This window comes from Drosophila teissieri, chromosome 2R, assembly GCF_016746235.2.
Source record: "Drosophila teissieri strain GT53w chromosome 2R, Prin_Dtei_1.1, whole genome shotgun sequence".
Lineage (NCBI taxonomy): Eukaryota > Metazoa > Arthropoda > Insecta > Diptera > Drosophilidae > Drosophila > Drosophila teissieri.
The window spans coordinates 6,024,209-6,050,369 of record NC_053030.1 but is presented as its reverse complement, the minus strand read 5'-3'; the positions used below and the strand labels follow the sequence as shown (position 1 = coordinate 6,050,369).

The following is a 26,161-nucleotide window of genomic DNA, read 5'->3' as shown; positions in this document are numbered from 1 at the left end:
CCCCATGATTCCGCAGCTGCCATTCCCCAGTGCAGAGAACTGATCCCTGCCAAAACATGCAGATTCATGGACAAAGCCATTCCTAACTCAACTCACAACTCTGTGGAAAAATTCAAAAATTGCATTTGCGTTCAGTTTCGAAATGGAGATTGCCCCCACACAAAATATGCACAGGGAAAAATGTTCTACAGTTTAATTTAACAAGAACATGTTTACAAAAGTCTGTGGATGGTACTGACGATTACAGCAAGATAGTATCTTTCAAAAGTAAAACATTGAATTTTTGAATTTTGAGCCCATTTTAAAAGTATACATTTTCTATCCAAAGTCTCCAATTAATGCCATTTAATTTAAAATTCTCTAGGTACCTAACATTTTTCTGACTGTACCAGTTCCTATTTCTATTTGGCTGTGGGTGCATGGGTGAGCCGCAAACATTTTGATTATTTTAGTTGACTAGTGCAAAAGTGCGGCTTAATTGTTGCCAACAAACAATAAGCGGAAGCTTGTGGCTTTAACAAATCTCGACAAACCAAACCAAACGAGGGTGATGGCAAGTTGGCCAAAATGTCAATGTAAGCCCACAATCGACAGCATTAAAATCATCTCAGATGCCAGTCAGGCACCCACCATACGATGATGAAAATGATGATGATGGTGATGATGATGATGATGGTGATGATGCTGCTACTGACTCTTTTGTGCTAGAAAAAATACCATTACACCCCAAAAGAAGAGTAGAGGTTCTACTTCAAGGTAAGGCGTTGCCAGAGGTCTCAGATCCATTCCTGCACTTTCCTCCTCATTCTTTATGGCGGCTTTTCAACGCGTGTTCTGTATTTGTAAACAATTTGGAGTGACACCAAAGGCACTTGTGACCTTCCCAGTCCGCCTTTTATTCCACCCATCCGGCTTTTGTGCCGAGCACACGTATATTTATTTTGGACCCTGCACCACACGCATCATGTTTGGCTTTGTGGACTTAAACTTGTCCGCATTTCCATAGTTTGTGTCCTAGTTTTTGCTTGGCAACGCATTTCAAATGCCACTTTCCTGAGGGTAGCAAGACCAAAATCCCAACCACTATTGGAGCGGACGCAAATACGCATAAAGTGCCAATTTAATTTGAATTGCATACAATTTTAATCCATATTTCTCAACAATTTTGCACTATTTTTATTTTCTGTTGAATTGGCTGAATTGGATTCGAAATATTCAGGCTTTACTAAAGGGGCTTTGTGCTATGAAAATTTGAAGGAGGCTTAAATATACTTACAAACTATGCCAATGTTTTTTATTTGAGACCATTGAACTGAAGCTAACAAAGTGAATCTAAATACCTCCTCCATTTACATAATTTAGTCCCTGACAGACGGCCAATTTGTTAAGAACGCAGAGTGCTAAATCAAATTCTCAACGATATTAATTATGGGCTCGGCTACCTCCTTCTTCTTTTCCCGATTTGCAGACTGGCTTCTCTTGCGGCTTATGCCACACCTGAGTGACTGCGACTCTAATGGCCGCATCTCCTCCATTCTGGAACTCCTCCTGCTCCAACTTTACCTCCTCCTCGGAGCGAAAGATCAAAAGTCGCCAGGAGACACGGAGCGGGGATGCAGAGGTAGCAGATCAAAGAGTTCAACCTGTTGGGGAAGAAGAAGGAACTCAATTGCAAAACGAAGCGAAATGCACTCCCCGCTGTTAGCAACTCACACTCCCAGCTCATGTGGCAAGATCGGACTGAAAATAAGCGGCAGAGGCCACAGGCACACATGTGGCAAGCAGCACCACCCGCCCGTCCCCTCATAAACATGTTTCTGGATATGTTTGTCTTCTGTTCACTGTGAGAAATTCGTTCGAGTATGAGAACAAATCCCAGAAACATTCAATTACCAAATTAAAGATATTGATAAATAATAATGTCGGCTTCGTTGCAATTTCAAATGAATATCATATAATCATATACTGACCTAAAACTTAGTTTTTGCATAAAACACATTCCAAATATATTAAATTAGTTTTTTTTTGTAAATTTATACACATAAATATATCTAACTGTTAAGCATTTTCTGCGAGTGTTCATGTTCTTTGTGCAGCCGGGACTCCTCTCTCCTGGCCACGGGAACTGGAGGAAGTCAAGCGAGGCGATCTCGACGGCCAAGTTCATTGCTCTGGGAGTCGTCTGTGGCGAGTCTGTGGTGCAAGTGGTGAGGATGGGGCGGGCATTAGCCACCACTCACGTGTGTTGTGTAATTTCGAACATGCAAAAATATGCATCTTGATTGGCGTTGACGACTCTTCAGTGGGATTGCCATGTAGATCCACATTAAAAGCGTTTACTGAACTTTTGATTAATTGCACATTTCCAGGCGCCACCGTTTGCCTTGCATATGAACTTGGTCCGGAAAACGGGTTGCATGTGGGGCAGTCAATTTTGATTTATTTGACAGACTCCCGAGATGCAGCGGGCGGTACAATGCGATTGACACTTTTCCCATTTGCATAATTCCGCCGATGGTGCAGGTCGGTGGAACTGGTGAAATAATGGCCAGGCAAGTCAATCAACCTGCTCTGGGTCTGAAATGGTGGGGCTACTTTTGTCCAGCAGGTGAGCGACCGACCAAAAGCGTTTTAGCTGCAGCCATGTTGGGGTCTTGATGACCAGATATCTGTATTATCTTAAAAACTGCTTAAAATTAAACATTCTACGGCTGAATTTCTGCTTCTCTATTATAATTATCCACCTTGCGGCTACTCTGAGAACTACTTACAAGCAGCGCTCTTGTGGCAAACTTCGGAATCTGTAAACTATACATGTAGATAGTGCTGGCACTTTTTCTACCAGATATAGCTAAAAAAAAGTCAGGTAAGGTTCGCAGAAAAAAGCAATGGCTCACTATTATTTACACTAAGTATCCATTTCAAATGAGTGTTTTTCCTAAGGTACTTAATGGAACTTTCATCAGTTTGCCTTCGATTGCGTTAAAATGAAGTTCGTATTTCTCTGTATGGTAGCTTTAATTTTAGTGGCGTGTGTGGAGTCCATGATATTTGTGAAGATACTGCACAATGACAGTAATGCCTTAAGAAAGCTTAATATGTAAGAATGGTGACATTTTTTTTAATACCTTGGTAGAGTACCCCGGCCAGTGTTACCCCATTCATGTGCGAGTGGGTAAAAAGAAGAAATACGATGTTTTTGCCCTACAACCTGGCGAGGAAGTCAGTGACCCAAACACCTGCGGCGTACAGGTCTGCATGACCGCCGCAGGACTTACTCATGTGTACTAGTAAGATCGATCCCATATGAAAAAAATGTACCCTAATGTATATGATATCCAAACTATTTTTCAGCTGTCCTCGCACTTTGCCGAGCAGTGGCTGCAAGGACGATGAAGCCATGGACACGTTGCTAAAATTCCCGGAGTGCTGTTGGACTTGTGCCACCAGTAGGGACTGCGATGAAAGCGAGTCCTTTCCTTCTTATCCGTATCCCCCCAAAATGAGAGATGATCAACCAGATAATTAAAATTATTTATTTGCACAGAAACACCGCAAAGCTATGAATTGCATAGAAACATAACTCGTTGATATAGGTTTTTATACCAATCTTTTAATTAAAAGAAAAACATTTGATTTTCTGAAATATTGAAACCATATTTTATTTTGAGTTATTTGGAAAAAATACAAATGCAGGAAAAAGGGGTACTCTCTAGCAGTATTTGCTCTTGAAGTCATAGTCCTCCTCGGATGCAGTGGCCAGCAGTTCCTCCTTACAGCCATGGTGCAGTCGATGCACATCTGTGTCAAAGCACTCGTCGTGGAGTCGTTTGTCCCGGCTTTTACTGCGCTGCCGTCTGGAATGCGATGAGTGACCATGTCCATGGCCATGTCCATGTCCGTGGTGATTGTGCACGTGGCTGCTGGAACCATGATGATGCTCGGACGGTGGTGGGTGATGGCTGCTTCCGGAAAGGAGTGGCGCCTTGTGGTGGAAGGATGTTGGTGGAGGACTGAGCTCCCTTGGCGGCCGACAGTGGGCTGATGGTGGTATGGGATCATCGAAACGAGGACACGGATGATCTCCAACTGGCGAAGCTGTCTCATAGCGTTTCGAGAGCATCGTGAACTCCTGATGGGCGGAGCACAAGGCCTGCAGGCGATGCAGGAGATCCGTTTCCGGTAGGTCGCGAAGATGCAGAGTTCTGGCAACCGAAGTGCGGAAGGATTGCAAGTGGGACAGGCGCTGATTGGCATCCGAAAGCTGGGAGCTCAACCGGCTGACATCATCGCGCATCGACTGAAATTCGGAGAAAGATTTGGATTGTGATTTTCTACATAAATTATGGTTTTATTTACATTTATTAACGCCTCGTCGCGGCATCTGCGATTCTGATTGGATTCACAGGAGGATTTAAGGCGCTCCTTCAGGGCATTGAGTTGGGAAATCAGCCGCGTCTTCTCGTCCTCCAGATCGCATATCTGTGTTGTCAGCTCATCGATTTTTCGGGCCCTCTCCAAAGAGGTGATCTTGTACTCCACAGCCTCGGCTAGCTGGGCCTTCACCTCTGCTATCTGAGATCGGGCATCGGCCAGCTGGGCACTCAACTTGTCCACCTGCTTGGCAGTCTTTTTGGCCCGGCAAACGGCCTCATCCCGCTCGCCCTGCAACATGCACTTCCCTCGCGCACCGTCCTCTACGATGGCCAGCTTGCGACGCAGAAGCTCCAGGTGGAGATCCCGCCGCTGCACTTGCTCCCTGAGAACTCGAACTCGTCGCTGCAGGTTGTAGACACTGCTGCTTTCCTTCAGGGGAATGTCATGACAGGATCTCTCGCGGCGAAGTTTCCCATGACCATGTCCGTGATCACAGCAGCCCTTTTCCGGGCTGTGATGATGATGATGATGGGATGCCTCGTGGTCGCAGTGAGCGGCGAGTCGCTCGGCTCTCTCAAGCAAATTCTCCGCCATCAAATTGGTATCATTTCCAAGAGCCGGAGGTGCAGAGCACTCGCCCCAGTTCATCGCAATGGCCAGTCGCTGCAAGAACTCCGATAGACCCATGTGATCCTTTCGAAGAGTATGGATCTCGGCATGACACTTTTCCAAACGCTCCGTTAGCTCACATTTCTGAGCCTCGCCAGAACGGAGGCGACATTCGGTGGTCTGTTGGGTCTCCTTCAGCTTCTCATGCTCCGAGCTTAGCTGATCTCGCAGAGAGTGCATTTGCTAAGGGGTATACAAATTGGGTTATTGTCTGGTAGATTCAAAATTCATAAGTTCTATTACCGTATGCATGGCTTGATTCTCCGCCAGAGTCTCCCTAAGCTTGTCCTTGATGAGCGTTTCGCAGGGCTCGGGAACATTCAAGAGATTGCTCAATCCCCGCAAGAACTGCAGACGATCGCCCTGAGTCCGGTCCAGATTGTTTTGCAAGCGATGGCATCGCGACTCAAAGCCGCGCAACTCTTCCTTGAGCTTCTCCCCGTTGATTTCCGATTCAGTTAGGCGATCCCTTTGGATCTGAAGATCCCTTTCGTATTGCCGACAGCGTCCTTCCAGTTCGTGGTTGTGATTCCCAGCTCCATCGAGTTGGGCTGTGAGGCGCTGCTTCTCAATGTTGGCCAGTGATTTCAAGTTGAGCAGTTCATTTTCGCAGGAGCTGAGGGTGTCGCAGGTGGAACTGACCTTGGCTTTCGACCTTTGCAGCTCCACCATCACCTCCTCGGCCCGCGAAATGATGCACTCGGGTGTGGCATGGGAATTCTGGTTGCCATCGCACACATCCATTCCCAAACCGATGCTGAGGCGTCGCAGGAGATCGTGCAGCTGAGCCTTGACCTGGTCCTTTTGAGACTCCTCGCTGGCCACATGCGATTCCAGATGCTGTATCTTACAGATCAGCTCCTTGTTGCGCTCGTCGGAACTCCGCTTTTCCCGCTGCACCGTCTGAATGGTGGAGTCGCATCTGGCCTGGACGGCCTGCTCCCTGCTCTCCGAGTTTTCCAGACGACTCTGGAGGGATCCAATGAGGGCAGTCTGCCGAGCAGCCTGGGCCCGCAGATTTTCGATATCCGCATCTTTGCTGCACAAGGCGGTTCGCGTTTCAGCAAGCTGGGATAAATAAATATATAGTCCTTATAGTATTCGCTTTAATTATAAACTGATCGATTTCTTTACCTCCCCCGTAAGTCGCTCCTTTTTGTAGGACAACGCAGCCAGTTCACTGCGCAGGGTAGTGGTCAAGTCCAGACCATGATGATGTTCTGTGACTGTGATTCCCGTATTGCTGCAGGATGTGTCCAGCTGGAAAATATATGAAATCCTGAGTTATTTTCATAAATTTATATTTTAAATATATATTTTCATTACAAATTATTTTATTATTATTAATATAAATTAATATCCTAATGTAGAAAATCTTTTCATATAGTCAGTACCAAATCAAAGAAAATCTCTAAGTTCTGCAATCTTTAAGCTGTTGGTTCTATTATAACTAATTCAACTATAACTTTAAATCAGCATGCATCCAACATAGGCACATTTGTCATTTGACTTAGAAGTTCCACATTTGATTTTATATTTTTTTTTTTTTTTTTTTTTTTTTTTTTTTTTTTTTTTTTTTTTTTTTTTTTTTTTTTTTTTTTTTTTTTTTTTTTTTTTTTTTTTTTTTTTTTTTTTTTTTTTTTTTTATTTTATAGGTTCCAATTTGACTTTAAATACTTTTTGACTTTAACTGTATTTTTTATTAATTTAAAGTTGTAATTTTCAACTAATTTGGCATTAACATAGTCCCAATCCCCACCAAGTGATGATGATGCGGAGACAATCCACCACTGTGTCCCAAGTGATGGTGATGCAGATGATTTTCACTGGGCATGTTTAGAGCCACGAACTTCCGATTGCAAGCACTCCACAAAGCCAAGTCAACTGTTCCCAGTAGAAGCCGTCGAAGAACTGAACTTTGGCTCCGGACAAACTACTTTCGGGAAGCCTAACAACCTCCACCTAACAACTGAGGGGAGTCCGATGCATGGCACCGAGGAATTTACCCCAACATAACATCACACAATGCTCAAGTTTATGCTCCAAGTGAAAAAGAGCCCAATGGCAGGAGCAGAGGATTTGGATGAGGAGCAGCCGTGTGGAGCCACACCTTCCTAGCCACGATTACACTTACACATGGGGGAAACTTTGCAGTTTGTTTGGATTATTTGGGTCATTCACATGGCGCCAAGTGGCGAAGTATCAAATGCAATATCCACATCGGACTCACGCACGCGAGTGCGGAAGCCACCGGAATGGGGGTTGGGTGCTCCTGGCCTAGGTGGATATAGGGATATACGATGGAAATTTTCAACTTGGCCGGAAACGGAAAATGAGGTGTGCAACTTTTGGCCAATTGTCTGCAATTTAGGAAGGGGCAACGGCAAGACAATTGGGAACTGAAAATGTGTTGAACATTTGATAAGCTTGGCCAGGTTAAGTATGAAGCCAATTAAGGTTGGCTTTTTAAAAAGAAGAATGCTTCAAAACGATACGATTTTGTAAGAAAATCGAATGAGGTATTGCATTGAATTTCGTGATTACATTTTTTTTTACGTTTTATGATGAGCTTTCAAGAGAATTTTACATTTGAATCTATATTGGGCTTTCCATTTTGCGTTGTATCCAAAAATGTGTATATTAATATCGCTCTTGGCCAACTTTACCACTGTGCCCCCCAGACCTATCGAATTTTATGCAAATCCCCCACAAACATCATTAGTTCCCCTAACAACCGCATACATTAGAAACATAAAAAGCAGCGAACAAAAGTCGTTATTCAATTGCGAATTCACATAAATCCAGCCTGATATGATGTCTACACGCTTTTATGGCAATTTGCCGCACGATTTTGGCAAGACTAATTTTAGAGTGAGTACCTTAGCGACAAAAACTACTCACCTGGCAAGACGGAATGGATGATGGTGGTGGGAAAGGTGACATTGTGGTCATCCGTACGGGAATGGCTCTCGGCTCCTGATCAGCACCGAATAAGACCTCAAACACCTGCCAGTCCTCGGGGGTATTGCCATTGGTCGTGGGTCGCGGGTTAGTTGGCATTCCAATGGATTTTATCCGGGTGAACGCGATCCGCCTCCGACCGGCGTTGAAAAAATTCTACTCTCTGTTTTCTAAGAGTAAATAATACACCCGACCAGGCAACAACCAGAGGCAAAGTTATGCGGCAACTTTCAGGTTGCCACGGCGCATAAAATAACTATGCATGAGGCCATACTACACTAGTTCCCCGATTTGGGATGGGGGTTCCTGGTGAGTAACTACGGTGACTAAAGTGCACATAATTCGATTTTCTAAACTGCAATCGCCATAAAGGGGAAGCTACCCCGCAGTCGTTCGCCTGCAATTTCATTTGTCTCCGCCAAGAAATAATGAATATGGTAAATGTTTGCCCTAACTTGGCGCCCACTCCCTAACCGGTGGAATACCCCCTAATGGCCCGATCCTTTGACAGTGACTTTGGAGGCAACAACCCTTTGGGGTTAAGTTCATGCATTTCGGGATTTTGATTATTTTGTTTGGGTTGCCAACATAAATAATAGTTGTCGAATTTTGATGAGCTCCGAATTTCGCCGACTTCTTTTTGGATTCCTTGGGCCTCAACGCCTCAACGCCTCGATAGCCTGAGCTGCTGCTCCACTGCAGCTGCTTCTTTTGCCTAAAAATTAAACAATTTTTCTTTATTTTCAATTGAATCAAAGGGATAGGCTAATTTTGTAAAGAGGGACTCTCTCTTATTCCGACTTTAAATCGATTGAGCCCACCTGTTTTCGCTGGCGAATTTTCTCCTGCGCTGCCATCAGCTTCTTGACCTCGTCTATTTTTTGTAGGTACATTTCCTCCTGTTCCAAGTAGAACTGGTGATCGTCCTTGACCTTCTGGAGAGCAAGCCTGACTATCGTGCACTGGACCTCGGCGTTTTCCAGATCACTTTCCAGCTTGGCCTCCCACTCCCTAGTACGTATCTTTAGCTTTTCCACTTCCCAGAAGTATATCATCTCCGAGCTGCGCTGCACCGTCATGTCCTGTTTCAGCTTGGTTTCCAGTTCCTTCAACTCCTTCCTCAGCAGCTCCTCACGGCTACTGGCAAGCATTAGTCGCTGATCCATGCAGCTGTTTACCCACTTAATCTGGTAACGCACCTGTATGGGATCAGAAGCTAAGAAATTATGTAAAATATACATTACATTTTTGTATATTCTAAAAAAGTTTGCTTTAGATTAGCTAGCTCACAACTAATGTCTTCGAAGCGGTCTACAAGTGCCGTTTGGCGGATATCCAGACTAGATATGCTAGATTCCTCTGCCAGGCTACTGCTGCTCAATCCCTCCTTGACCCGGCAGTTGTCCGTGAGGCCCCTAATCCATGCACCAGCCGTGTTGTACTTGCAGTCTCTAAGAACATGGGGTATTCCACATAACAAGAAAATAATATTTTTGAACCAAATCGAGCGAATACCGTATAAGTAGTATGCTATTTTCGCAGAGGTCGTAGTCATTTTGAAAGTCCTCTCGCATATCGTGTAGAATGTGTTCGATCTCACCCAGATCAGTTCGGAACTTGACGCAGTTGAGATCCTCGACGCTCCGTTCCCGGTGGATCACGTCCAGGTACAATTGGTTATGTTCCAGTCGTGCCAGGAAGTGATCCAACGACCACTTGAACAGATTATAGGGAATCTCGTCGATCTTTCCGGGCCAAGGACTCGAAAGGACGCGCAGTTGCTTCAGCAGGCGAACCGATAGGAACTCGATGGCCGCCTTCTGGCATTTGATATTCAACTCCGCCATCATGGAAGATCGCAATTTAATGCTTTCCATGGCCTCCTGAGCGGTCTTCCTGCCGCTCTCCCTCTTCCGCATCCTGGCCATCTGCCGCACCACCATCGCCTCTGCCCCCCTTTCGAGCACCCGACCCTCCGTCTCCACAGCATTATCGATCACGGACTTGCCCCGACTAGACAAAGTGGCCCTCAACGAACTAACCCGGCGTTCGTGCTCCTTGATGATTGTTCTGATGAAGTCATCGCGGCATTGGGAGGGATCGAGGTGATCCGGCAAAGGAAACTGAATCGCAAACGGATCGGACCCATTTACGGCTTCCTTTTCCTCTAATAACACATCCATTATAATTTATTGTGATAATTCAATGCTTTCAATGTTTTTTTTGTAAATGTCAGCTTTTTGTTAAAAAGGAAAACAACTGCTTTGTGATTTCTGTTTTTATACTGTTGAATTAATAAATTTAATACGAATAGGTTTTATTAATGAAGAAGTCATTCTAACGTCTAAGAAATGTTTAATGTATTCTTTGGTAAATTGCAAACATTTATGTAAATTGAAGGAGACCAAATCGGAGAATTTTCTATTGCACTTTGGAATTTCTGGACTTTCTTTCAGACCGTCTCTCAGGAAGCATTTCAGACTTTCGTCCTGTCATTCTATCAGACTTCCTCTCAGACTTCCTCTCGGACTTCCTCTCGGACTTCCTCTCGGACTTCCTCTCAGACTTCCTCTCGGACTTCCTCTCAGACTTCCTCTCAGAACTTCGAGATATTCTTACCGACCTCCTGGATAATCGGCTTTCGGTGGAACCAAATATCTAAGCATGTGTCATATTTGAGTAGCTTCAACACGGAATCGCTTTATATAGACTTACCCCCTGAGCTATGATGGCTTGCACTTCGTCTATTCGCTGGAGATACATGTCCTTCTGTTCACTGTAGAACTTGAGATCGTCCTTTACCTTTTGCAGTGCAAGCCTTGATACGGTGCACATGACGTCGGCGTTCTCCAAATCGGTATCAAGTCGCTCCTGCCACTTTCTGATGCTGTCTCTAAGCTTTCCCACCTCCAGCGAATAAATGAGCTCGCAGGAATTACGCACCGTTTCATCCTGCAATGCGTGTATCTCTAGGTCCTGTAGCTCCTTTTTCATCTTCTCCTCCCTTCCGTTTATGCGGAAGAGACGCTGATCCGTACAGCTTCTAATCCAATTGATTTGATATCGCATTTCAATTGGATCCTGGGCTGCGGAAGGAAATAAATCTTCCAGATATGTAATAGTATAGTGACCCCACTCACCTGACTCGCTTTCGAAGGTTCCCATTGCCGATGAGTGACGTAATACCAGGTTAAAGGTGCTACTTTGAGCAAAAAGCTTAGCGGTTACAGCACTGGATTTCATGCTCTCAAGATTATCATTGAGGGTTTTGACCCAAGGTGCGTTGGTGTTGTATTGGGCGCTTCTGCAGTTAAAGATATCAGATATTGAATCAAATGAAAATTATTAAAAATTTTGCAATTTAAAAAGAGGGAAAGTCATATTTTAAAAAAGCCAAACTTCTTACTTTAACAATTCCATGCTGCCTTGGCATAGATCCCTATCATTGCGATAATCTTCTCTGATCTCGTGTATAAGAAGTTCGATCTGACCCAAGTCCTTGCAGAACTTGAGGCAGTTCAGATCATCCGCACTTCGCTCCCGATTGATGACATCAAGGTAGACCTGCTTCATGGCCACGCGCACCAGGAAGTCGTCCATCGACCAGCTGAACAGGTTGTAAGGGATATCCCCCGTGTCACCAGGCCAGGGACTCGAAAAGAGGCGCAACTGCTTTAGTAGGCGAACCGACAGGAACTCGATGGCCGCCTTCTGGCATTTCAGATTGAGGTCAGTCATCATGGTCGACCGCAACCTAATGTTTTCCAAAATCTCCTCCTTCGTCTTCCGAGGACTTCCTCTCTTGCGTTGACTCACCAACTGCCGCACTACCATAGCCTCTGCCCCCTTTTCGGATCCCTCATCCGTGACCTCCTCGGGATTATCTAACATCGAAGCATCCCGAACCGTTAATCTGGGCCTCAGAGAACTCGCCCGGGTCTCGTGCTCCCTGATGATCGTGGTGATGAATTCATCGCGGCATTGGGACGGATCGAGATGCTCCGGCAGTGGAAATTTTAGCTCATATGGATCGGACCCAAAACTGGCTTCTTTCTTCCTCTTATCGTCATCAGAATTTCTTCTCTTTTTGGAAACCATTTTTTGGCGTTTATATTTTTTTTGTTTATTTTTGTTTATTTTTTTTTTTTGTCTTATTCTGTTTGAGTGTTGTGATTGAAAGTGTCACTTTTCTGTGAAAGTAATACAGCTCCTGTTTTCTTTGTACACTTATAACATCCTCTACTTTGATAGATGCGTTTAGAAAAGAACCCAAAATATGTTTAATTCTCGTACTTGAGCAGAACAATTTATTGAAAAGTTCGTAGCTGGTTTATAATGCTCCACTATTAAGTAGGGTGAGCTGAAGCTTAAGAAGTATTTTATTGAAACCTTTGGTAAATTGGAAACATATATAAGTAAAATGGGCCGAAATATAGTATCTGCTATTGAACTTTAGAATTTCTGGATATTCTTTGAGATTTCCTAGCCATCATCGTTTCGGATTTTTTTTCAGCTTTTATATCAGACTTCCTTCCTGAATTGCTTTCAGACTTCCTTTCAGACTTAGTTTGAAAGTTCTTTTCAGAATTTCTTACAGACATTCTTAAAGACCCTCTCGACTTTCGTTTTAAGGCAGCTAATTCCTAGGAACATTTCATATAATGATTATTCCAAATTTCGTTCTCTCTACAAAGCCTTACCCTTTCTTCGCGGGTCATCTTTTCCTGATCTATGATAGCTTGCACTTCGTCTATTCGCCTAAGATACATTTCCTTCTGTTCCATGTAAAACTTGAGATCGTCCTTAACCTTTTGCAGTGCAAGCCTTGATACGGTGCACATGACGTTTGCGTTCTCCAAATCGGTATCAAGTCGCTCCTGCCACTTTTCAATGCTTTGCTTAAGCTTTTCCACTTCCAACGAATACATGAGTTCTGAGGAATACTGCACCGACTCATCGTGCAATGCTTGTACCTTCAGGTCGTGGAGTTCTTTTTTTGTCTCCGCCTCTCTTCCGCTTATCCGGAAGAGACGCTGATCCGTACAGCTTCTAATCCAATTGATTTGGTATCGCGTTTCAATCGGATCCTGGGCTGCGGAAGGAGATGAGTCTTCCAGATATGTCTTATAGTAACACCACTCACCTGACTCACTTTCGAACATTCCCATCACCGATGAGTTACGAAACAACATCTTTGAGGTGCTAGTTTGCTCAAAGAGCAAAGCGTTTGACTCATTGGACGCCATATCTCCGAGATTATCATTGAGGCTCTTTACCCAAAAAGCATTCGTGTTGTATTCGGCCTTTCTGCAATGAAACACAAATGTCAATTACGCAGCTAACTACAAAACTATCAAACCGCACTTACTTTAACAAAGGAATGCTGTTTTCGTAAAGGTCTACGTCACTTCGAAAATCATCCCTTATTTCATGTATAAGGAGTTCCATTTCGCTGAGATCCTTACAGAACTTAACACAATCAAGATCCTCGACACTTCGCTCTCGATTGAGGACATCAAGGTAGATCTGATTCACGTTCAGTCGCAAAAGGAAGTCATCCAAAGACCAGTTAAACAGATTGTTTGGTGTCTCGTCCAGTTCGCCTGGCCAGGGTATCGAAAAGAGTCGCAATTGCTTGAGCAGACGAACCGAGAGGAACTCGATGGCCGCCTTTTGGATTTGGCGAATCAGATCGGCTATCAGGCTCGACCTCATTCTGATGCTAGCTAAAACTTGGTCCACTGTCCTCATTATGGACGATCTTTGGCGCGTTTTGGCCAACTCCAGAACCACCATAGCTTCGGCTTCCTTTACATCTGTGTCGTGGAGCTCTACAGGCTTGTTGACTATCGAAACGCCACGCATTGTCGATCTGACCACTAATGATGCCACTCGGGACTCGTGTTCCCTTATCAGACCCTTGAGAAACGTATCTCGGCACATTGACGGATCTGTTTGCTTCGGCAAAGGAAAGGGTATTTCCCATGGGTCTAATTCTTCTGCGTCATGTACCACGTCTTTCAAATACTTCATCTTTTTATGGGGCATTTTTTGAGTCTTTTTTGTTTGTTTTTTTTTTAGGTTTCCTTTTCTGAAGTATTTCTTGTGGGTATCATTTGTAGGAATAACATTTAAAGGGGCTGGTACACATATATGAAGGTGAAATCTAAATACCATGGCTTAAATGGCACGCCACCGAGTTTTATATTGATAACTTTCAAATCTCCCTCCATCTAGTGTTGGCAAACGCATTATCGAAGCTAACAATTCAACAGCTGATTAGGCAGTGGAAAAAAGCAGCACCTCTAGCCATTCGCATGTCTGCGTGACTGCACATTGCTTTGAATTTTTGAATGTGTTCGTTTATGCCTTTTACTTGTTGTTTCTCGAGTGTTGTTTATTGTTTTAATCAAAGTTAGTTGCTACGTTTGTCCGTTTACATAAGCAATCCCACAGGTGAGGTAATGCCATGCGATTGGGACTGGATCTAACCGACTTTCCGCCTTGTCAGTTTCCAGCCGCAGCGCTCAGAGCCCCAAAGTTTAGTTGACCACTTTTCCGATCCGGAGACAGGTGTATTTTCCGTGCCGTGCCCAGGTAAATAAGCTTGTTTCAGTCTTTTGTTTGTGTATTCGGCGGCTTGTTTATGTGCTTGATTAGCAGTCAGCTGTGCATATTTGCGTCTCTCACATGCACAATATATTTTGGTTTTAATTGCCCCCCGCTGAGCGTGTGTGCCTGTGTGCGAGAGTGGGAGCTTGTGGCTGTGTGTGTGAGCCCAGAAAATCGTAGTTACGTACATCACTGCGTATGAGCAATAAACTGTAATTGAGTCAAGGTCAGCAATTGGCACTTGATTGTCAGACTTCGATAACTACTCGCTTACATTTAAATTCAAATTTTATCGCCTCTCTCCGGACCAATATTTATTTTCTACCCGCCCTGCTTATCTTTTGTTCGGTCATGAAAACCTTTCCACTAACGGTTAAATTTATGACCTGAAAAGGTATTTGCTCTTCCCTCTTTCTGTCCATATTAGTGTTTTAATCCCGGCGATCTGTTCGGTTGTGTGCCATATAATTGATGTGGTTTCAACTGAAGCGTTAACCAAAGCCGATCACGACTGACAGTTTGCTTTTCCACGGTTGGGCAACCACTGTCCCCCTGATAAGACCCGAAATATGTTGAAAATAAGGCCCGTCCGCTGCACCACTGAGTTCACAATCAAAATGCAAACAGAGCCGGCTTTAAGCAATTAAGCAAATAGCCAAGTTAACACTGCAAGTGGCGACAGAGGCTCACACTCAACCACATGAAACGAAACTCACGGGACTAAATCTTACACAGGTACAGTCAAAACTCGCTAAGCAAATCGCAACGAATAATTTGAGGCAGATATAGGCGGCCCTCACAAAAGAATACTCACTCACAGAAATATTTCACTCAAACCCAAAATTTTCAGCATAATTAATAAATAGCATGTTTTAGTATTAAAATGACGCATAAATTGACTGCCCTTTAACGCAATTGTGTTTTCTGTAACGCTAAATTAAATCTAAATTTGCTACGGTAAAATGTTCGGAATCAGAATTCAAAAAAAATAACTTAAATTTACAGTGCAACCTTCAAGGATTTTTAAATTAAAAAGCTAGAATATATGATATTTTAAAACTACATTTTCTTGTAAATTGTGATTAACTTAAGATTGTGCTTTAAATGGACGATGCTTGACTGTACTTGAACGCACACAAACTGGCGAATAAGATATGGAGAAGACGTCGACGAACTCGTTTCAATTGAGACGCAAACTGAAACACAATTCATTTCGCTGGAGAACGCGCAACCGAAAACATTTTCCACCTCTGCTCTTATTCGTTTTTTAATTGATATTTGTTTACTCACGGGTTTTTGGCCTTTGGTCTTTTGCGTCTCCGATAGAGCCCCCAAAATAAAATGGAGCAGTGGAACAATGTGGAGCTGACGAACATGTCCAAAAAGTCGTATACCCTGAATCATGCGTACGATGCAGCCGAGAAATTGAACAAGGAAAACACGGCTAAATCCTCTAATGGCAATGGTGCCAGTGCCGATGACTCATCGGCTGCGGATGACGATCTCCTCAAGCCCGGATCGGACGTGCGCCCAAAAGTGGAGCCCGAAGATGTGGAGAGCCTACTGCGACGTCTCTACGGGATCACGATAAGCGAGGTTAAGGAAATTATCGCCTACGACGATCGCAACTTCTTTCTCAAGGAGGATAGGTAAGCACAGCGATGGCAGTATCTCGCTGAAAATCATTCAATCCAGCACCACATCCGGAGGTTTATCTCGTGTCAGAGAGTACAGCGTAAGCATTTCATACAGCTGCAGTCAGAAAACTAGCACAGCCAATTTCCAACATAAGAATATATCATTTAGATCAGGTATAGTTTTCAATATAGTACACGTAATAATTATTTACATTGGATTATTCCCCTTGTAAATCATCAACAACATATTTCATTGGCTTGACAAACGACAACACCACACTCACAACACCACTATCTATAAGCGACATTTTTGTTGCTTTTCTTAAAGTTTTTGAGTGAAATTTTATCTGCAGTTCGTAGCACGACTGTGCAACACGATAACAAAAGATAATGCGCCGGAGAAATGCGGCGGGGCCATCTATTTATACCCAGTTTAATTAAAGTTGTTAGTCGTGGCAGTTGAGTGTGACGCAGTCGACAGGCGCCTTGCCAGCATCGCAGTTGTTATCTTGATGGATTCGTGGCATTCAGCACTGATGTAGGCAGTTTAGGTCTTCACTTTAATAAATTAGATTAATCTACAGAACAAAAAGGTTACAGTCTAGAAAAGCTATCTATTTGAGCACAGGTTTCTTTTGGAAGCCAAACATGCTGAGCTTGGTTTGATTCTGGCTCACGGTACCCAGTTTTCCATTCGTCTTTGATTTAGGAGTGCCTTTTTTGGCAGTAGAGGGTTTACTTAGTCCTACTCTTCGTTTGCTGGTTGGCAGTGAGTTCTGGCGTTGTAGAGTGGAGGATGAGGATGATGCTCTTTGCTCTGAACTACAGCTATCGTCGGATAGCAGAATGACGGCATCATTATTGTTCCTGTCGGATTCGGTGGGATCCTGAGAGTTTTCCAGAAGTAGATCTAGGGACTTAAGGCGAATAGTTGTGGAATTTGTATTGCCTTTTGTTGGTGTTTGCGGTTGTGATTTGGTTTGTTCTTCTTGGGATTCTAAAGGCGAGGGAACAAATTTCTCTTGTGATTCCATAAGAGAAGAGGCTGTGGTATCTGTATCTGTCTCACCGTCACTCTTTTGTGAGTTACAACGTCGTCTTATTTGGTTCTCTCCTGGAATGTCTTTCTTTTCTAGTCTAATTTTCTTATGGCCTGAGTGAGATCCCAGCTTCTGCTCGTCCATATCGTCATTTTCCGTATCTTTTGAATGCTCCTTTTGAAGTCTTGTCGTTTCATCCTGTGAGGCGAAGAAGCGACTTCGCACCTGAACTTGTTCCTTTGCGAATATGCTTCTTTTAAGAGAATCAACCTTTCTTACATCAGCTTCTCCACCCAGCGGACTTGCCTTCTTGGGACTGAGCAATCGCAACAAAGAGGCATTCTCACAAACCACCGGGGATCGCTGAGTACCTTCTTCACCAGTCCTTTCCTTGGCAAATGGATTGTGTCGACTTTTGTGCACCGGCGACGGAGGAGGTGTACGTTCTTGATCTAAGGAGTCACCCCGGCTCGGACTTCTCCTTCTTTTGGCTTTAAAACTATACATGGTAAACAACTGGGCTTCTGTTTGTTTTGCCTGTTCCATTCGCTGATTGGCCTTAATTTCCTCGTTTACAGTTTTGCCTACAAAATCCACTTTTTTGAAGAACAAGGCACACGAGTTTTCTTTCTTCGGCGTGGGAGTGATTTCACTCTGGAAATTAGTTTGCCAAATGCTTTTGTGCTTGGAGCGTTTTACGTTCTTCGGCGTTGGCCATGCCCTTTCCGGTGTCCAAGAGTCTAGACGCTTCATTGAGAAGGGGTTTAAGTTTCCCAGGGCCAAGTGCAACGCCTGCTCGGTATCCTCCAACAAGGTGCCAGCATTGCTGCAGTAGCGCTCATCAGTTCCATAATCTTCCAGGGGACACAACCGCTGCATGCGGCGCTCCAGAGGGTTGTAAATAAACATGTGCTTGAAGGTGGCCTCGGCTTTCATGAAGTTCTCAATATAGTCATCATCCACCTGGAAAAAAGGGTAAACGATGATTAGTCTTGCAGATAAAACCTATTTGTAAGGTAACTTACTTCAAGATTGCGCATATTGAGGTAACTAGGAATCTTTCTTAATGCTATTTGCATATCTTCCTGTTCCGTTTTGAGTATAAATTTGCATGCCTTGGCCAATCCGATGCCAGGCAGTGAGTCCAGGTAATCACAGCCGGATAGGATGCACATGCGCCGAAACTTGTCAAAGTGATACTTCTCCTCCTTGCAGCCCATAGCCAGATGAAGTTTTTCCGCCTCCACCAGCAGGCCGCTGCCATTTAGGTCAAGTTTGAATATGATGTTCTTGGCCCCAAACAGCGTCAGGTCCGAGTCCTCGGTGATGATGTACTGCGCCACATCTGCTTTATTCAGCCAGGCCATTTGGGCATCGGCCTCGTAGGGCGCTACAATGCAGTCAACATTCCGACTCCGGCATTCTTTTATTAACCTCAACGCCATGTCATGGGTGACGTCCACGCAGCGTCGCATATGGGACCGAGCCTCCTCAATGCGACCCAATCGCAGGAGTTCCGCCGCCCGTTCCTTGCTCTGCTTTCGGGAATCTCTTCTCCGCTTTTCGGTCAATGCCTTGGCCGGCAAGTGCTGCCCATCGAAGACCAGGATGGGCTTGATATCGTAGGACAGGAGCATGTTTACATATTTCAGGCAGTACTGGATGTATACATCCGTATCCTCTCCGCGAGCCAACTTCTCTGCACAGCCGAAAACTCCCTTGTGCAGCCAGCAATATGTGTCGACAGCCACTGTGCTGCCGCGAATATCCTTTAGATGCAGCTGCGAGGAGGCCTTGCCCACGAAGGGTATTAGGCCGGTAATGCCCATGACAAGGCTCAACAATATAAACACATATAAAAACAAAAACAATTAATAAAATCGCAGATCTTAGCGCCAAAATTGCTAGTGCATTAGTGTGACCAAAGTGCGCTGCTATAAAAAAAAGGCGAAGTGCCATTCACATGAAAATTATATATGGTACGTTTTCCAACACTTGGGTACAGCCATTAGATTTTAAAAATGTTTCCATACTTCTAACCGCTTTATACGATTACTTCTTTGTATTTTAATAATTGTGACGCTTTCTAATTCCTAATTTTGTATTAGGGATATTCTCGAGATATGCCTCACTTATTGTATCGATTTCCGTATTGCAGTAATGTAAAGAACCCCCTTATTGTGACCCACTGTCCACACGGATACGTCCTAAAAATCCTTAACTCACTGGACTCCAAGAAGGAGGACTTCGTGGATGCCCAAAATCAGATGCTGCTTTACTTAGGTAAGAATTGCTTGGCAATCCATCAACAAATTTACAATGTAATCTTATAACCTAGCGAAGCACAGTGTAAAGTGCCCTCGGCCGGTAGCCAATGCCACTGGAAAATTTTACTCTGTGGAGCGGCTGAATGGGAACTCGAATGTGGTGCGGCTCTTAGAATTTATACCGGGAGAAATCTTCCACCAGGTGCCGGCGACAAAGCACCTGCTCTACCGCAGCGGGGAATACTTGGCCAGGTTAGACCGAGCGCTTAAGAATTTTACCCACCAGGCATATGAAACCCACAAGACCTTGTGGATGCTGCAGAGTGTTCCGGAGCTGAGGCAATTTCTGTATGTGGTGAAGGATCAGGAACTGCGTCTTATCTGCGACGAGGTGATCGATGCTTTCGAAGCCAAGATTCTAAGCCAATTACCCACCATGGAGCACCAGATCATCCATGGGGACTTCAACGAACAGAATATAGTGGTGGAGCAGGCTCCCAATCAAACCGAATACACCATAAAGGGAGTTATTGATTTCGGTGATACGAGCAAATCGCCACTAATCTTCGAGATTGGAATTGCCCTCACTTATATGATCCTGCAGGCCAACGATTTGGCCAATGGAGGCATATTTCTGTCCGGTTATACCAGTCTGAACCCCATAGAGAACTCAGAGAGGGCTCTTCTTAAATATTGTGTGGCTGCCCGATTGGTTCAGAGCCTGGTAATGGGTCTCTACACCCACACGCTGCATCCCACAAATGAGTACCTGCTGGTGACCCAGGAAAAGGGTTGGAAACTCCTCCAGAAGCTTTGGCGCGAGAGCTTTGGGGATGTGGATGAGCTGTGGGCGACCACTGGACACCAGTACTTGACCCAAAGCAATAAATAATATACAATCCCGATGGGCTTTTCCTGTTTTTAAAGGTATTTTAACAGATTTTCAATTAAGCTTTTCTGGTTATTGAAGATTTTGTATGTTATGTTTTCCATTAAGTAATGAGAGTCAGATGAAATTGTCACAGTCAACAGAATATAATTAAGCATTATGTAAGATGTTAAATACGTGTGCAATTGCACAGCCCCTTAACAATATGATATTGAGAAGATCGAAAACGAAAAGACATCTGAAACCAGAACCAAGCGATACCAGTTCCTTGGTATCTTATAGAAGAATGGGGGCTTATAGAATAAGGGCTGTTAAAAATACCCATTGTCAATTATTAGAATTCCATTAACATATCACCTGTGCAAAATAAGTTGCAAGTCCAAGTATTGATTGCATTTCGTTGCTTTACAATTTACTTTATCCTGTATATTATTATCATTATCTTTACAATAAAACTTGTTAAACAAATACAAATACATTGTATGTAGTACATTTATTCTTACAGTAGGTGAGTTTGTTTAGAGCTCTACAGTGGTGGCAATTAATTTCGAATTGATTTTCAGTTGAAGCTTCAGTAAATTGAACTAATTAACGCTAATTACATTGAATGGTGTAAAATGGGTGTTGAACGAAGTTCCACCTTCCGCTTCTCCTTCTCCTGGACAATGTACAACGTATCATATTCATTTTGTTACATTATAATTATCTCTATGCGTTTGGGTACAGTGCCTACTTAACGCTATATTACAAATAACCGACTTAACACCTACCGAAATGTACAAAAATAAGACGCCACTCGAAAGCGAGCTGGGGATTTGATTTTCACCGGACGTTGGCAGGCTCCTTATCATTGCGACAGAAAGTCAAACGGAAGAAGTGTTAAACGAAACGATTTTTATCCGAAAATGTATGGTGCCCATAAGGCTAAGCCGGTGTGCAGCTTGGGTATCAGGTTTATATTTATTCTTCAAATCTTGTTTGCTTTTTAACGGTTTTTGTTTTTTGGTAAAACATTAAACAAGTTAAAGAAAGTTAATAAAATAAAACAATAGGTCCAATTTATAATTCGATTACTCTAAGCAGACAACACAACTTGCACACAATTTTTACACAATCAAATCCTAAAAAAAACGACATAATTATCAGAGATATACCTGAGTAACTCTTTGCAACACACAAGTTATCTGCATTAGAGAATCTTAAGATATAACAGTATAAATATAGACAAAAAAAATGTTATACGGGCTAGAAAAAAAATATTTAAAATTATAAGTCTACGAATTTCATTGTTTTTCGCCAAAAAAAATGCCCAATCTATCTTCTTCGATTCTTGACTCCAGTGCGGGCGATTTTTAAGGTGATAAAGCTGAGATGAATTATCCAATCTAACTAACGACTGGTTTAGATTACATGCTGTGACGGACTAAGAAATTTACGTAGATTGGAAACAAGCAGGAGTGAAACTCTTTTTGATAGCAAGTTAACTAAATCTAATCATTTCCAGACCAGGCGACGAACTTTTGGATTCATTTACATCTTATATCAGACTGAATTATTTATATTTTCAAGAAATAAATATGATAACATTTGAATAGAAAAATGTTTAAATAGGACAGCTCAATTTACTTGCCTTTTATGATCTCTCATCGCATAAGAAACGACAAAACTTTGAAAAAAATTTATAGATTCTATAACAACGAATTTCTAATGTCCCAGAATTTATCTTTCCGTTCATTTTATTACACAAAATAAAAATGGACAGTTGAGGAACCATATATACATTAAACATCGTCTGCTCTGGATTATTTGACTTCTTGACGATTTCTGGGAATCGCTACTGTTAACTCTGGTGCTTTCACTTTACGCTTAAGAAATAATTAAAAATTTAAAACTGAAAATCATTAGTATGGTAGACGCAACGACTTCCCCCCAACCGCCAGTCTTCAGCTCAGCTCCAGTAGCAGATCCCCCAGGTGTTTCCTGGCTAACGATTCTTTTGGCGCTTGCGTCGCTTTGGAAACACGTAGGAGGAGTGGTTTTCCTGATGCCTCGCCTCGGCAGCAGTGGTAGGTAGCTTTTTGCTAGCCAACGTTGCCACCGGCTCAGCCAGTGCCTTGGACCTGGCTATGGAGGTTGGCGCTTCGACTGCATCCACCCAGGGGACGCCGAAATCATCCCGCGCCTCCATGTTGACCACGTTTTCACCAAATGCCTGAACGGTCACCTCGTTGACGAAATGGATGGCCTCTATGTCCTCGGGCAGCGGGTAGAAAGTGGACGCGCGCAGAGGATCCAGCGCAACCAACACCTCGTCTTGGTTCCGCCGCATCCTTAGCTGTTCAAGCCGGATCTGCTCTTTCATATAACGTGCATCCCGGCACTTTCGATCGACCTCATCCTTTACATATTTCTGGTGACGGCGCTCGAATGTTGCATCGCTCAGTGGTTCTGTGTTAGTTTTATCCGAACTAGGGGGCACTGGGACATCCCTCCACTTGGGTATCTCCAGACTAGGGTTATCCGCCAGCAGCTCGTCGGCCTCCTCCAGGAAGAACTCGTTGTCACAGTGGAACTCCTGATCCTCCCACGTTCTCGTGCTGTACGGAAACGTGGCAGTGCGGAATCTGGACTGGAGTTTACCCGATCTCGCCGTTGCCTTGCTGTACGTGTGGGGTGAACAGTTGTTTAGCGTTTTTCGGGTAGTCGAAGTGGTGCTGCTAACGCTGCTATTAGATTGGGGTGTTAGAGGAGTTGCTATCTGTTCAGCTGCCTTGGATTTCGATTTTGCAGTAGATATGTCCTGGTCTATTGAGGATGTAACCGCATGCTGTGGTGTTGAGCCAGGCGTTGGTGTCGTTGACGGCGTGGGCGCTGGGGTTATTGTGGTTGAAGATACTGGTGCACTGGGTGGTGGGTATATAAGATTTGTGGCCACTCTCTCTCTAATTTTCTTGAGCGTAACCTGTGACTGATGACTCTGGCTTAGAAGCTCCTTTTTTAAATGTTCCGCCAGTTTTCTTTTGACTGTTTCCACATCATCCATTTCTTCATCTAGGTTCCGAGACGTTTCTGATATGGTTTTTTTATCATTGACCAACACACTTTTAATGGTTTTCGGCTCGGACGCCGGAATCGGATCAACGTTATTGTGTTTTCGAATATCAGCCGGGGCGGTGGAGCCGGTTCTCATGTCAGAGTGCATTTCATACTGCCTGATCTTAACCTGCAACCGCTGCGTTTTTAGAGGTTCCGTTTGCGTCTTTGTGGACTGATGGTTGGATATAATTTTTTGAGCGGGGGCGTCTTTTATGTCAGCGGTGTTGGCCTTGGGCAACGTGGTTTCTCTAGAGGATGTATTCGGAACAGAAACTACCTTAGGGGCTATCGCTTTCGGAAGGAGCTTTGGTGCATCCTGCGGTTGCTTTTTCAGAGTTTCTTTCTGCATCTTGTTTACATCCTCTTGTTGTTCCTCGCGAACATCCAGAGGCCCATCCTGCTTCTGTTCATCTCTAGGCAGGTCCTTTGATTTTATGTCCGACCTGGGAACATCTAGCTGCTTCCTTATTGCTTTGTGATCATCGGTGGCATCTTCCTGATGCTTCTGCGGCGTAGGTACTTCTAGAAGCTCGGGAACTGATTCATGTTCCTTATCCTTTTTCTTTAAAGCCACCTCCTGGAGGAAAATCAGCGTTTTTAATGCGTGTCCTGCTATCTCGACTTTCTCCTGTCGCCTTTTTTCCTCCGCGATTTTAACAGTGGTGACATCCATGTGATCAGCTTCCCCTGCTTCCGGATCCAAGTGTTTTTTAACAGTTTGCTCAGGCTCTAGCTGCAGCCACTTTTCAGTTATCCGATTCTGATTTCCCTCCTTCCTTATCTCTGCTTGTGTCGAAGACTTCTGCTGATGATTGGGAGTTGAATGAGCCGAAGGCGCACAGGCCTTCTCCTCCGTCGGGTCCAATTCCATAGAGTTAATCTAAAAGAGTATAGGATTGCTTGAACTAATCTTTTGATTAAAGAATAACATGAAACATACCTGATTCTGCCAGAGCTCTTCCTCAGTTCTAGCGTGCACATCCGTATTGCTATCCAACGACTGATCATCGTCCTCTTCATCATCCTCTTCACTTTCATCGTCTTTATCACTATTGTCCTCATCTTCTTCGTCCTCGTTTTCGTCCTCATCCATATGGCCGTTGGCATCCACAGAATGTGCATGCTCCTCCAAATCAACCAGCTCCTCGGTGACCACTTCCATTTCAATTGATTCCAAAGCATCATGAAAGATATCCCCTCCCACTACTTCTTCGGTGTGCACTTCTTGCATTTGCAAATGATCTTCCTCAGCGCCCAGTTGGTCCTCTTCCTGCGAATGCTGCTCCTTATGTGCCAGCATCACGTGCTCCTCGGCTAATTCCGTTTGCTCCTGAATGTGGTGCTCAGAATCCTGATTCATGCGCTGCAGGATAAACGTGCTCACCTTTTTGCCGTTGAATTCACCGCGGCCTTTGCTCTCAGAGCGCTTGCTGGCTGACTGATTCGTAACCACTCCCGCGTGCTGGCACACAGACGGAATCTCCTCCATGTTCACAGCCGTGGAAAGAGCATTAGCAAATTGAGGCTGCGCATCTATCGTTTGTGTGCTCTGTTCCCGCTCCCGAAAAACAGTTTGCGTCTCGGCATGGCAGCGTATCAACTTCTGCTGCGGGGCAGCAGGTGGCAGTGAGGGATCGTCGTCGTCGTCGTCGTCATTCCTTCGCTGGTTCTTTCGCCGTAGTTGTTTGCGTAGATCCTCGTTAGCGGCCTCCAGTTTGGCAACGGCCTGCTTTAATTCCATATTCTGCGCCATCACTACGCTCATCTTGGCGCTTTGGTCGTCCAGATCTTTGTCCTTGGCCGCCAGGCTGTCTGTTTGCTCCTGCATCAGCTTCAAGTGAAGCACAATCATGCGTTTCAGGTTGTTGTTCTCCACGATGAGGGTGACCATATCGGCGCCGGCACCCACTGTTCCGCCGGAAGAAGGAGGAGCCATGGCTCCGCCCCCCAGCTCAGATAGAGGAGGAGGCGGAGGAGGCAATGGCTTCCGGTAGTTATTATTGCCCCCGCCATGGCCTCCACGGCCATAGCCATATTGCTGGCGCACATAGCTCTTCCCGGGATGCTGATGCAGATGCTGCGTCTGATTGGGATGGCCGTGCAGATGCCTTTGGTGGCCACGCGACGGATTGTGGTGATAGGGCGATTCCGAGTAGTTGGCCCGCTGTTTGAGCGGCCACTTGAATCGCTTGTCCATGGCGGTCGAATTGAAACCCGTGCCGTCGGTCCTACGATCTCATAATTCTCTGAATGTTTTTGTTTTGTTTTGGTTCTGTTTGCGTCGCTTTGGGTGCACACAATCTTCTTCAGCTGATACGGCGACAATGCGTAGAATCCCGATTCCGATTCCCACCACACTTAATTTTCCTTGCTCGCCCTCGCAAAAGAACCGCTCTTTTTTCGGCCAGAATCTAATGGATTTATCGTTTTAAACGTGGCGTTCTTTTCGCACGTGGTGACCGCATTTAGACAGCGGTTTTTCGGTTCGTGTTTAAACGTTCTTTCACCGCTTTTTCCACAAATATTTGCAAAATGTAAACTCGCCCCGAAAAATGCTCTTGGAAGTATGGCGTTTTGTTGGCGTTGCCACTCTTTGCCCAAGCGCAGAGTTGA

The 26,161-nt window shown here is 44.4% G+C and overlaps 8 protein-coding genes across 14 annotated transcripts; 2 read left to right on the top strand and 6 right to left on the bottom strand.

Moving 5' to 3' along the window:
• The first annotated feature begins 2,977 nt into the window (after positions 1-2,977).
• LOC122614802 lies at positions 2,978-3,550 on the top strand. The gene is made up of 3 exons (XM_043789459.1): positions 2,978-3,075; positions 3,137-3,290; positions 3,355-3,550. The coding sequence occupies exons 1-3, from the start codon at positions 2,988-2,990 to the stop codon at positions 3,527-3,529; spliced, it is 417 nt and encodes a 138-aa protein (XP_043645394.1). The 5' UTR covers positions 2,978-2,987; the 3' UTR covers positions 3,530-3,550.
• A 162-nt stretch (positions 3,551-3,712) lies between these two features.
• On the bottom strand, positions 3,713-8,106 carry LOC122614371 (coiled-coil domain-containing protein 170). Of its 2 annotated transcripts, none has more exons than XM_043788940.1 (5): positions 7,948-8,106; positions 6,181-6,306; positions 5,290-6,114; positions 4,360-5,229; positions 3,713-4,300 (listed from the first exon to the last, which is right to left on the bottom strand). In XM_043788940.1, exons 1-5 carry the CDS (start codon positions 8,104-8,106, stop codon positions 3,713-3,715), a joined length of 2,568 nt encoding a protein of 855 aa, XP_043644875.1. The 2 variants fall into 2 exon arrangements, with proteins under 2 accessions (XP_043644875.1, XP_043644876.1); XM_043788941.1 differs by lacking the exon at positions 7,948-8,106 and adding an exon at positions 6,806-6,880.
• Positions 8,107-8,548: 442 nt separating this feature from the next.
• LOC122614772 lies at positions 8,549-10,270 on the bottom strand. The gene is made up of 4 exons (XM_043789424.1): positions 9,523-10,270; positions 9,298-9,458; positions 8,829-9,223; positions 8,549-8,722 (listed from the first exon to the last, which is right to left on the bottom strand). The coding sequence occupies exons 1-4, from the start codon at positions 10,188-10,190 to the stop codon at positions 8,672-8,674; spliced, it is 1,275 nt and encodes a 424-aa protein (XP_043645359.1). The 5' UTR covers positions 10,191-10,270; the 3' UTR covers positions 8,549-8,671.
• A 75-nt stretch (positions 10,271-10,345) lies between these two features.
• On the bottom strand, positions 10,346-12,199 carry LOC122614771. 2 transcript variants are annotated; one of them, XM_043789423.1, is made up of 5 exons: positions 11,414-12,199; positions 11,148-11,311; positions 10,723-11,093; positions 10,601-10,665; positions 10,346-10,552 (listed from the first exon to the last, which is right to left on the bottom strand). In XM_043789423.1, the coding sequence occupies exons 1-5, from the start codon at positions 12,103-12,105 to the stop codon at positions 10,429-10,431; spliced, it is 1,416 nt and encodes a 471-aa protein (XP_043645358.1). In that variant the 5' UTR covers positions 12,106-12,199; the 3' UTR covers positions 10,346-10,428. The 2 variants fall into 2 exon arrangements, with proteins under 2 accessions (XP_043645358.1, XP_043645357.1); XM_043789422.1 differs by having other exon boundaries at positions 10,346-10,665.
• A 153-nt stretch (positions 12,200-12,352) lies between these two features.
• LOC122614770 lies at positions 12,353-14,331 on the bottom strand. Of its 4 annotated transcripts, none has more exons than XM_043789419.1 (4): positions 13,376-14,331; positions 13,160-13,314; positions 12,708-13,099; positions 12,353-12,650 (listed from the first exon to the last, which is right to left on the bottom strand). In XM_043789419.1, the coding sequence occupies exons 1-4, from the start codon at positions 14,182-14,184 to the stop codon at positions 12,450-12,452; spliced, it is 1,557 nt and encodes a 518-aa protein (XP_043645354.1). In that variant the 5' UTR covers positions 14,185-14,331; the 3' UTR covers positions 12,353-12,449. The 4 variants fall into 4 exon arrangements, with proteins under 4 accessions (XP_043645354.1, XP_043645352.1, XP_043645355.1 ...); XM_043789417.1 differs by having other exon boundaries at positions 12,356-12,650; positions 13,151-13,314; XM_043789420.1 differs by having other exon boundaries at positions 12,620-12,643; positions 13,151-13,314.
• On the top strand, positions 14,326-20,930 carry LOC122614773 (hydroxylysine kinase). 2 transcript variants are annotated; one of them, XM_043789425.1, is made up of 5 exons: positions 14,326-14,463; positions 14,519-14,604; positions 15,946-16,268; positions 19,455-19,579; positions 19,635-20,930. In XM_043789425.1, exons 3-5 carry the CDS (start codon positions 15,961-15,963, stop codon positions 20,453-20,455), a joined length of 1,254 nt encoding a protein of 417 aa, XP_043645360.1. In that variant the 5' UTR covers positions 14,326-14,463; positions 14,519-14,604; positions 15,946-15,960; the 3' UTR covers positions 20,456-20,930. The 2 variants fall into 2 exon arrangements, with proteins under 2 accessions (XP_043645360.1, XP_043645361.1); XM_043789426.1 differs by lacking the exons at positions 14,326-14,463; positions 14,519-14,604 and adding an exon at positions 15,232-15,354.
• On the bottom strand, positions 16,799-19,239 carry LOC122614769 (exonuclease 1). The gene is made up of 2 exons (XM_043789416.1): positions 18,322-19,239; positions 16,799-18,259 (listed from the first exon to the last, which is right to left on the bottom strand). Exons 1-2 carry the CDS (start codon positions 19,123-19,125, stop codon positions 16,871-16,873), a joined length of 2,193 nt encoding a protein of 730 aa, XP_043645351.1. The 5' UTR covers positions 19,126-19,239; the 3' UTR covers positions 16,799-16,870.
• Positions 20,931-21,062: 132 nt separating the features above from the next.
• On the bottom strand, positions 21,063-26,134 carry LOC122614768 (protein male-specific lethal-1). Its single transcript, XM_043789415.1, has 2 exons — positions 24,489-26,134; positions 21,063-24,428 (listed from the first exon to the last, which is right to left on the bottom strand). The coding sequence occupies exons 1-2, from the start codon at positions 25,743-25,745 to the stop codon at positions 22,437-22,439; spliced, it is 3,249 nt and encodes a 1,082-aa protein (XP_043645350.1). The 5' UTR covers positions 25,746-26,134; the 3' UTR covers positions 21,063-22,436.
• Between the last annotated feature and the right edge of the window lie 27 nt (positions 26,135-26,161).